This window comes from Anthonomus grandis, chromosome 18, assembly GCF_022605725.1.
Source record: "Anthonomus grandis grandis chromosome 18, icAntGran1.3, whole genome shotgun sequence".
Lineage (NCBI taxonomy): Eukaryota > Metazoa > Arthropoda > Insecta > Coleoptera > Curculionidae > Anthonomus > Anthonomus grandis.
The window spans coordinates 6,173,750-6,186,166 of record NC_065563.1 but is presented as its reverse complement, the minus strand read 5'-3'; the positions used below and the strand labels follow the sequence as shown (position 1 = coordinate 6,186,166).

The following is a 12,417-nucleotide window of genomic DNA, read 5'->3' as shown; positions in this document are numbered from 1 at the left end:
AATATAAACCCATAGAGCTACACGTTCTCTTTGTGATATTTGAGTGTTACTATCACTATTTTCAGTATCTTTTTTATCAATTTTTTTATCACTATCACACCACCATTTGTAAATAGTTGTAAGTATTTTATTGACCGCACGGAATGCAATGTTTCAGTTGACATCTAGGGTATAAAATAAATTTTATTAAAAATTTAAAATAAACCGTTTCACTTGAAGTTGATACCAGTCCAGACTATTGCTTTAAAAAAAAAAAACATAATTAAGTTTCTTGATTTACTTAATTATAAACAACATCTTTAATTATAAAATTTAAATAAACTTTAATTAAATTAAGTGGCGTCCAAAGATGAAATCAGTAAGTATAAAAAGGGAGGGATGATCTGCCCACCACCACGCTCACCAGACTAAAAGCTGCCGTGCATTTATGAGGCAAAAAAAAAATATCCATAGGGTAGAAAAATTGCCACAACGTCGCGAATTCAAAATATAGTATATAATTTAAATACTTTATTACCTAATATTTTGAAAAAAAAAAATCAATGGGACACCCTTTATAATGTTTTTCCAATCAAAAGATAAATTCTTCCTGATTTCAAATATTTAGTGTTTATATACCAAAATTTTTAAAATAGGTTTAAAATTAAAAAGAAAAAATTTTTGGTTTTATCGCGATGTTTGATTGTTTTTTTTTATTACCACTTTATTAATCAACATAAAAAAATTAAAATTTAAACCTTATATTTTTAAACAAAAAAAATACCATTGTATGAAATATAAAAATCACTTCGTACATAATGTAGATACTTTTACATTTAATTAATAGATTTAAATCGAATTTAAACTAAATTGGTCCAAAATTAAGTGCGTGAAAATAATCACGAATTCAATACATTTAAATTGGCACCATTTCAGTTTAAATTCTTTAAAAAAGCGATCTTAAAATAAACTATAATAGATATCATGCTTTCAAAATTCCCGCCAATGCGATCACTACGCCATGAGAAATAAATGCCGGGAACTAATCATAGCAGTTCCCTTTCTATTTCCCCTGGGTTAATATTTTGTGGCGGTACCGCATTGGTACGACAACACATAGGAGGCGATACACGTTCCGATTGAAACGCGCATTTTTAGTCATTTTCACCCAAATTATTGCATTAAATATCTTGTTTTAACACAGTTAACAGTTTGCCAAATTATTTTTTAGACATTCGGCAATAATTAAAAAACTTATCATTATACTGCCGAATATTTGTATAAAATTTGTCGATTTTTTTTCCACATCACTCTCAAAATATAGATGCCTTCAATGTTATACGTTATACTGACTCTCGCAAAAAATCTACTGCTTCAAGACCACAAATAATTCTTAGCAATGAAGACGTTTTCTGTAGAAATGGTTATTTTAAATCTGTTTTTTGACTGATTAAAGTCCAACTTATTACAATGTAAGTATTTTATTTCTCATTGTTCTAATTTTTTTTTTCTCGTTTGTATTATAAAACGTGTCTAACGTTGGTTGTACTACATTTTGGAAAATCTTATTTTAATTATTATTATTATTATTGTATTTAAGCGCCCTGAAGACGCAAATATATTTTGCAAAACGTCGGAAAGCTTAAGAAAGATTGGACTTTTATTTTATTGATCCTTAAACCCAATAATATTACAAAATGGTGAAAACTTTTAAATTGTCTTCTAAAAAACTCAAGACTCAAGCGAGGGTTTTCTCAAACCCTTCTTCCGTTGACAGAACTCAATCATTTTCATAGAAATCATAAGACAGCGGGATTAGTTGCACCCTCAATAATGTGATTCAACTTGACATGTTGACAACGATATTCCCAGACCCTCTATAAAATAGATTCTAGATTGTTCTAGAGGGTGACCACGCCCCTGGGATAAAAAAGAAACACAATAATATATTTATGGAGCACAGAATGATTTATTCGTTAATTCGTTAAGGCAATATACTGTTTTTTTTTCTTTTTGATTATTGACACAATTCAATGAATAATCTTATTCTTGTATCCGTGCCCAAGAACATTTACACATTTTAAGGGAAAAAGCCATATAATATACTCTTAAATTTAATTTAACGCTAGGGGGTGAACATGTAAACGTTAATAATCAGTCACACTTTTATTTACAAATTAAAAATAAACTAGGCAAAATATAATATACATTTTTAAGCTCCCTGTGGGTGAATACAGGATAGAAAAACTGATAAATTTGATTTATTTATTCGTACATCCTGTATATGTATTAAAAATGATAATGTTTTACGAAAGTCTATATATTTAAACTTGTTTTGTTTCAGTTGAAATATATAGACATTGGTTTTACAGTAGCCAAATGTTATCTATAGGTGACTTTGAGGTTGAGGTATAATGTAGCAGGAATACATACTTAAGGTATTTAATTAGAATATCTTATAAAATACTATTAACGAAAATTAATATCATTGGATTTTTCAATGAGTTTTGGCCCTGATTCTCCCTCTTAGTTCCACAAACCAAGTCTAGGTCGTCTAAGAAGAAAAACTCAAAATTTCTCAAAAAAAGGAAGTGAATCGATTGAAGATTCACACTATTTTTAAAAAATTAGCTCGTACAGATTCAGAAAAGTTTAAAATTTAATATTTAAACAAATTGACATTAATATGAGATCACTTAGGACGTCGTCTCTATTGGGGTCTTTTATGAGAATGTTAAGTTTTCAACTGGCAATGATTATTGTCAATCTTTTTGCAAATTATTTCTCAAAGATGTATAGCACATCAGCATCACACCATAATGATTCTATTACCATGGAAAATATCGATATATCTCCCTATATCATTTCAATATCTAAAATATATCTAGGCTGAGTATATTGTATACAACGAAAGGTCCTGATTGTGATAAATTGCCTCTATGTTATTAATTTATTTGTTTAACTTATCATCCTTATTAACCTTATGGCTCTATTACACCCATTTTGTTATCTGGAGAAAACAAGCAAGTTACAAGCAAATTCACAAACTTTTCGAGAAATTGATACATAATTATTTAGTATCTGGTCTTGGTTCTATGATAAATAATAGACAGTTTGGCTTTATATCAGGCAAATCCACTGAGTTAAATGTCCTCACTTCGTTAATTTTTATATCTAGTCATTTGAAGATGCTAGTCAGTTATATGCTGTATACACTGACTTTGTAAAAGCATTCAACCTAAGGAATAATCTTGAAACAAATTAAATTGCTAGGACATCTCTAATTCACTGTACAATTAGCTAAGAAGAACAGATTGAAGCCAGATTGTCAGACGGTTTAATTTTCAATCTGCTGAATTTAAGGTACTCTCAGTTCCTCAAGGATCCCACCTAGAACGACCTCTATCAATGGTATTGGTACTTGATTTTTACGCAGTTGATTTTACATAACTTTTATTTGCAGATGATTTAAAGTTCTCTTATACTTCTATTTTGTTACAACTGGATCTGGACAGACTTGTAGGTCGGCGTGTTAAAAATTATATGGACTTAAATATTTAAAAAATACAACTCGATCATTTTTAGTCGTGCTACAAATCATTGTAATGTCTATTCTATAAATGACTGTTATAAGGGACCTGGGAATTATGTTGGATTCCAAACTCAGTTTTTCTTCTCATATTATTTAAAAGTCCCTACGAATGCTGCGTTTCATAAGAAGATGTAAAAAGCCTTAAATATGTTCATTTCATTAGGCCTATCTACTGTTCCTTAGTTCGTCTTCACCTAGAATATGAATAACGTTTATGATGCCCTCACTATACTGATTGATTGAGCACATTCATTTCAAGTTGCTAAACTAAATTGCTTTTAGGAGAAACATTCTACTTTCTATATTTTACTATAAATTTGAGTTTGATCTGAAACTTTCTTGTCCTTGAAGCTCTCTTGTCCCAGTCTTCTTGGATTACATACTTTCTTCCACACAAACCCACCAAACATGATTATGGACATAAATACTCTTTTACTTGGGAAAGTAAACATACAAACCAGTACTCAGATCAGCTAGACAGCTTTACTAGTCGACATGAATCTCTTGAAGCTTTTAAGAGAGAATGTGCTATCAAATGATCTCATATTAAATTACATTGCTATACTAGTTATTGATTATGATAATATTTGATATAACTGTATTGTTTTGTTCCTTTAGTGTAGGTTAGGTTAATTTAATCTAGATAAGTATTTTATTTTAATTTGATTTTATACTGGGTTTCATAAGCATTGATAAATAAATATTATTAATAATATGTAAAAAAACTATTTATTTAGAAAATATTACCTCAATATTTTGTTCACTGAGACTAAAAAAAATACAGAGCACCTAATAATTTAATTTTTTTTTGTTAAGCAAGTAATGATTCTCTTGATATTATTCCATCTTTAGACCCAATTTTCATCACACCGAAATTCAAAATTTGATAAAATATTGGCATATTTATTCCACGCCTTAGCACAAAATTCTTTTCTTCGCATGACGGTTTTTTCACAGTTTGATTACTTGAACTTTGACACCAAACTACTTTTCTATCTTTATTTACGCTATGAGGTTTACAAGGAGAGAAATTCAACATAAAAAATACCACGTATTTAGCATAAAACACAATATGTTTATATCTGCTACGACCGAAACTTTAACTTTATTTAGACTAATAATTTAGACTAATAGATTTTAGGTCTGATGACACTTTAGATAGAGCGAAATACGTGTAGGCATTTATTATACGTTGTGAGACCGTGTCTGTGTTTTTTCTTTGTTTTCGTTAATCAGGGATATGTCTACAAAAAAGGGTACAAGTTAAAATTAATAAAATTAACATTCCAAAATGATGATATATACTTAAGAAATAGGATTCTTTTTAATAATACTTAGTATTTCATAAATGTACAAAAATTATAAAAACAAAACAAGATTGCTTAGACGATAGGAAAAATATAAGCTAGTAGTAAAATCAAAATTGAAAAAAAAACCAACCAACAAAAAGAAAATCCTAAAAATAGCTGAAACTTTTTACGCCGAACTATATAGCGACAAAGGTATGAGGAAACATAATATAGACACTCCAAGGATTCCAAGTCCAGGCTCAGAGAACATTCCAGAAATTACTTTGGACGAGTTTGCAGGAGCACTTTGGGATATGAAAAATAACAATTCTTTAAGAGGTGACGGGTCACGATCGAATCCATGATAAATACATACAAAAAATGGTGGAACCGCCTTGCATAAAATTATTTATTAATTGTTCAACACCTGTCTGATAAAAGGAATAAGACTCTGTCAGTGGGATAGACCCCTAATAATTATCTTCCATAAATTCAAATTTTAGATTCGTTTATTGCATGTTAATATAAAGTTCATTTGTTATACAAGTAAAATTTTCATTTCCAGTATTAAACAAAGTGAAGAATGTCACAGTTATGTATCATCGTATGGCTATTCCAGCACCACCTTATAATGCCACATGCTTAGCTTGAATAATCACAGATCTATTCAAAAAATCCTCCATTTTTATAGATTGCTCTCTTGCATCGCCATATTTAATTACTTGGACAAATCTTTTAAACTCAATCATTGGAATATTTCTGAGTATTTTATTGAAAAAAACTGGAGCTTCATAGTTGACACTATATCAGTTATGAGAAAACCTGAGAAAACTTAACTTCATATCCCCATTATTGCGGGTAAAATAATTATGACTATTCTCTTGATTAGTGTATTTCTTCAGATTACCCTTTATGTATTTAAGACACAACAAAATGTATAGACCTGGCAAGATAAGTAAGCCAAGTTTTCAGATACATTGTAACCATTATTAAATAAAATTCTGATTACTTTTCTCTATAATTTGAATATTCGGGGATATATTGATATATTTGGGTGTCTAAGACTGCTCCAGTCCTTTTCACAAATCTATTTATAAAAGTCAGTAAAATCTTTCTGTGTAAGCGGCCTAAAAATTTTTACCTTGTCAACACCATATTACTTGATATCTAATTGCACAGATAAACCACTACTCTGTGATCGAAAACACTGGATCATGCGCCTATATCGCATACTTCTTTGATGTTTAACTAAAAAAAGTTGGGTAACTAAAAAAGCGCACATCATCGATCTAAAAAGTTATTGCTCAATTAGCCTCCTCACACATGTCTATAAATGTCTGTTTACGGAGGATTTTCACAAAAAGAATAACAAACAAACTCGACGTCTACCAGCCAAAAGAGCAGACAGTCGTAAAGACCTTGTTCTAATATTTATCGACTATGAAAAGGCATTTAACAGTAAAAATCAAAGAAAAATACTGCAAGCCATAACAAGGGCACCAAATACATTAAAAACAACAGTCATTAAAAACATTTTGCTATACGTTAGCAAAAACGTGTGTCAGATTCCATGAAAGTACCCAATTTCTTCGACACCAAACCTTCTAGAATATATGTTTCAAGAACTGGAATTTAACGAAATGGAAATTAAACATAGTCGGCTAACGAATAAAACACCTTAGATTTGCCGACGACATCATCAATCAGGCAAAAACTCAGTATATGACAAATCTTCTTATGAGCGAAAACATAAAATTAGATGAATATAATATTGAACATATTACCTCCTACAAATACTTGGGACATGAATTGCGTATGGGAAGAAATAATCACAGATGCGAAATCTCCAGACGACTAGGCCTGGACCTTGGGCAGTCTTTGGAATACATGCTGCCTGTACTCAGCGATGGAGCTGAAACGTTAACACTGACAAAGAAAATCGTAAATAAAAAAAGCATTGTGCAGAGAAAGATAGAGAGATCAAAGTTGGGCATTTCGCTCAACGACAGAGTCGAGAACAGTAGGCCGGTGCTGTAGAGCGCATAGCAACTTTAAACTAGAACTGGCCTGGTCATATCTCTGACCATCAATTGATAAGGAGACCATGACTTCAAGCATATTGCAGCAAAGGTTGCCCCACTATCAGGTAGTCCCATAACATCAAGAGGGTTCAAACAAACTGAATGAACGCCACATAAAACAGAACATGGTGGAAAAGACTGTGGAAGGTTCAACAGTGGACGCGAATGACGATTGTTGATGATGATGATGATGAGGCCATGTATATTATGCCAAGCTTATTAAATGCGATATTTTACTTTATTATCCGATGCCCAATCTTCGAATAACCAAATGCCGAGACACTTAAACTTCTTCACTTTTTGTATGAACATTGCGTTAAAAGTTCTGCTGGAGTTTTCAAACGCATTCAGATTCTTGGAGATAATCACGAATTTTGTCCTTTTATTTATTCTTTTCTACCACATTGATCAGTTGTTGTAGGTCGTGTATATTGTTCGCAATCAAGATTGCGTCATCAGAATAACGTACATAGTTAATCCTCATTTCATTAATCTTTATACTGATCTTCACTTCTTTTAAAGCTTTTTCAAAAATTGCTTCTGAATTTAAATTAAGCTAGAATACATGCCCGTCGATACCCTCTCTTAATGTATATGCTGTTGAACACGTTATTGTCTATTGAAAACTTATATTCAATATAAGTTTTCAATACATCGAATGTCTTTCTGATCTATGTCAAGCTTTTTGACGAGTTGCATTAATTTGTAGTATTGTACGCGATTTAATGCTTTTTCGTAATCTATGGATCATACATCCGTTATATAACAATACATCATTTCTCTGATAGTAAAAATTCTGGGTAAAGTACTTGGGTGTCGACCATTGCCTCTCTCCTATCCAGCTGAAACCCAAACTGTAGTACACATAGAATATATATTTTTCAGTTATTGAACTATATTCAGTACGTGAAGAACCGACGTAAACGCACTGGTTATGATATTTTAAGTAAAAGATTTGCCAAGACAAGGCTATGCCCCTTAAGCCATACATTTCAAGTTTTCGCAATAGAATCTTATGGATTATAGCATCAAAAGCCTTTGATAAATTATAAAAGACTGCTGCAGAAATACCACCACTGTTAATCTAATCTCTGGCATCGTCTCTACTTAGTTTGTCTTGAAGAACAAAATGGGGATAAGAAAGATTAAGATTAAGGAAATTGTTTAATCTTAGAAAAGTCACCAAGCGAGAATTGATCATTTTGTCCAATAATTTGAATAAAGTAGACAATAGGCAGATAAGTATAAATTTGATAGGCTCCTTAGAGTTTCCACCCTTATGGATAGGAATTACTTAATGATTAATTTTAAACAATTTAAAAATACAATTACTGTTCACGATGAATTGGTAAATTCTACTGGGACAGGCCTTCATTATGTTAATAAAACAATATTAGTACTGATAAGCCATCGTCTCAAGAAGAATTGTAAAGTTCTTGTTGTTAAATTGTTGTTTTTAATGAGTTGTAAAGTTGTTTTAACTCATCTAGGTTAGTTGGAGGAATGAAAACTTAATTATTGATCGACAAATATAACTCGTTAAATCTAGTAGAAGTCTGAAATCGTTTTAAAGATCTTGGGCTATTTTACAAAATAATGCATCTAGTTTATCGGGGGGATATTTTAGGTATAAATTCTGAATGATAATTATTTTTTCGCATAGCATAACTATTTTCTAGAGCTTACTCTGTTTATTTGACGAATTATTTATTTGATTAGATTAATATGATCGTTTAGACAGCATAATTAGACGGCGATGTAGAGAGGGGTATGAGCTAAAGTATTGAGAAAACCAAAGAGAATTTTCATATGAAGTGAGAGTAGATTTTTTTAAGAGATCTCGAACTCTTTCCTAAACTATGAATACGTAGAGCAATTTTAGATTTTAATTTAATGACTGGAAAAGTTACATTAAGTAGATGGACCACTTTATCATAAAATACTGATAGTGGATCGGACACATTAGGCTTAATTTTCCAGTCGATTGAACTACTCAGCTTTTGAAACCGGTTAAAGTTAGCACTAGTGTATTACCGTCCATATCTTGGTACAGGTTTAGTTTGATTGTAAGTTCAATGACTACAAAAGTCTCGAATTCTATATTGGGTTATTGATATTGCTGCTGTAAGTGATTAAATTGAAACATTGAAAATTTTGTCATATTTCCGTTTGGATTTTTAACTCCCTCAGATAAAATAATTGGCCATAGTTGTTGTTTTTAAATTTATAAATAATTTGGCTGTCGTCTGATATAGAAAACTTGTGTCCCCTAATTTTTTTTAAATCGTAATTATTGTTCTTCGTCCTCATTTTAGTAGAGTCGTCGTTTAAACAAATAAGCAATCTGTTAATTTCTGTATATTTATGAAACTCTATATACTATTGTAAAGAGTAACGTTTCTTGAGATAATATCTTCATTCTGTAGTTTTAACTTGTATATGGCGGAAATAATTGTATATTCTTTCTTACACTGAATACGTGGTTTATACTAATTATTCCCGATAGTCAATTACAACGTTCAACTGACAGTCTATTATTAACAAATCCCACGTATGAAATATTTAAATAAGTTGCTTAAATAATTGCCTCAACTTTAAAGACACCCTGGATGTTTGGCAAATGGTTTGACGACTATCAATAATTCACCCTTACTACCATAATAATGGTATTACAAGCCAACAATGAAGCATAATATCATCGACCTTACAACTTAATTTTAAGACTTTTTTAATTAAGAGTAACTTATTTACAAATTATAATTAATTAAAAATATATATGTACTCACACAAAACGACTGCCTTACATAAAAGCTCTCGGCAGTTATCGATAAATTTACATTTAAAAAATAGTGCAGGAATATAGGAATGTATAATTTTTTTAGCGAGTTTCACTTTACGCTACCTACCGATAAATTATCATCTAATATAGATTTTTTGTTTTGTTAATTTTATAAAATCAGAATCAGTCCTTTTAGAAGTTTCAAAGGCAAATGTTAAATTGTTATATATATATTAATTTATTTATTGTAAATACTGTGTCAGTATGTAAATATTAATTTATTTATTTAAAAAATATAGCATCATATTAAGAATGAGTTTTAAGGTGAACATTTTATATAGGTTTAATTTAATCGCGCTAATTCGCGTCTTTTTTGCTAATTAACGTTTGAAACATCTATAAAAAACATTATTTTAAATTTTAGGTCTAATGCACTAAAACTATTAAAGCAGTTGATCCTTTTAATGATATAAAGCCAAAATGAAATAATCTTACCACATGTTTATTTTTAAAATTGTCACAGGAGCTCTCACTTTTATTGTGTGTGTGTGTGTGTGTGTTAACTGAAGTTATTATTATGGGTTTTTCTTGAAGTTCTTATTTAATCGAAGAGATTTTTGTAGTTAGTTTACTGAATGTGGTAAGTTATATATGAACTTAATGTAAAATAAATTTGACTAAAAAAAACCCAAAAATTGACAAAACGGTGGGTTGAACACTAAAAGAACCGGAAACTCTGATGTCGCCGTCTTGCAAAAATGGGAAATCGATTACGTGGATGATTCCGTTGGTACACTCTACGTTGGGGCGATGTACCCTGACCTTAAGGTCCCTCCATTGGATTATGTAAGCTAAAAAGAGAGAAAATATTTAGAATAAAAAAACAATTATCTAGGTCTCACTCATATAATTTGAGCAAAAATGACCAATGAGACTTACAGTATATAAAAAGACATACAGAATATAAAGAGTGTGGTGACAAAAGAAAAACAACAACAAATTATGGTGCATCGTGCAAACTTTTTATATTAAAGACAAGTGAATGAAAGCGGATTAACGGAAGGTCATAAAAAATGTTTAAGTATTGCCTTACAGAAGGAAGGCTCTTAGTACATTCTTTTAAACTGCTAGGAAAAGTTTTTTATTGTTGGATGATTTAAAAGTTTTCAATCAGTTTGGTACGGTTAAGATATTTTCGATAATGTTGTTCTTTGTTGGTAAATTGAATTTTTTAATTGTCGACATTTCAGGAATTATATTACAAGTACTTATTAAAAAGAATATAAAATATAAATTTACAAGTAAACTTTCTAGCGATAAGGGAAAAAAATCTTACTAGTTCCGGATACAGCTATTATAGCTATTTAAAATCACTATTGAGATAAATAATTTATGCTTTTACATCCGATAAAGAAAAAATTATGTTTTACTAGTTCTAGGACAACGAATCATAAAAATCACTGCTGAGCTAAATATTTGATCTCTTTAAAGCTATTTAAAATTATAGATAAGGTAAATTTTTTATAATTTTATTTATTATATTAAAAAACATTTTAGATCAACGATCCTTAGATATCACTACTGAGATAAATGTTTTACGATTTTATAGGCATAATGAGTTTTTCTAGGTTAGCAAATCTCAAAAATCATTACTGAGATAAATAATTTAATATTTGACTGGTGAGATAAAAAATACTCCTTAAAAAAAACGAAAGAATTTTTACTGGTTCCAGGACAACGGCTCCTTAAGCCGGGTCCACACCAAACCAACAAAACAAAAACAAAACAGCAACTCTGTGTTTCTCAACATTTTTGAAACAAAATCAAAACATTTAGGCAACTATTTTGTTTTGTTCGTGTTTTCAGCAACTTTTTATTTTCCCGCTGCTTGGCGGTAAAGATCAAAGGGTTGATGTTTTGTCGGCGTTTCTGGCAACTCAGTTGGTCTCGTGCTGTGTACAAAATGACTACGCTGGAAAAAACAATGAAATAGAGTGTTCAAAATACGTGTAAATTAATTGAAATGTATAGAGAATCTAGATTGTTATGGGACGCCCGACACCCAGATTATAAAAATCGATATAAAAAGGCAGACGCCTTAAAGGAAATCGGAATTTTGTGCGATGCTTCTTCAGAGGAAGTAGACAGAAAGATCAAAAATATCAACACCTAGTATCAAAGAGAATACAGAAATTATCAGTTATTGAAGAAATCCGGAGCAGGCAAAACCTTCGTTTCAAAGTGGTTTGGTTATTCACTATTAAGTTTTTTAAAAGACAAAAACAAACCAAGACCAAGTGGGAATATAGGCAGATTAACGAATACACAGGTAGATATAAGTACTTACATAGTGATCCATATATTTATATACATCATTCTCAAAAGACTATGAACAAAATTTTAACTGCCATGGAACTTGACCTTGCTCAGACACATTATATTCAGCAAATTCGTTTCTTATTTCCATAGCTTCTACAGATGATTTTCGTGTAGTCTGTTGTAGTTTAAAAAACGACTGTAAAGTTTGTTGATCTTTTCTCCAGGCGCCATCTTCTAGTATACCACTATCTATATGTTCTATATCAAAGCTCCCTACTGGGTTATATTTATTTTTCGACAAGACACATCTTAGATAGTTATGCAAACAAATGCATGCCAAAGTCACTTTTTCTACCTTTTCTGGTTGTAGCAACATTG

At 30.6% G+C, this 12,417-nt stretch overlaps 1 protein-coding gene across 5 annotated transcripts in view; it reads right to left on the bottom strand.

The window, feature by feature from the left end:
• Positions 1-1,926: 1,926 nt before the first annotated feature.
• LOC126746899 (fasciclin-1) overlaps positions 1,927-12,417 on the bottom strand; it is a 207,125-nt gene continuing 196,634 nt past the window's right edge. For all 5 annotated transcript variants that reach the window (XM_050455309.1, XM_050455306.1, XM_050455307.1 and 2 more), the window contains one exon: positions 1,927-10,571. In XM_050455309.1, the coding sequence (XP_050311266.1) occupies positions 10,378-10,571 (194 nt within the window). In that variant the 3' untranslated portion in view covers positions 1,927-10,377. The remainder of the gene's footprint in view (positions 10,572-12,417) is intronic.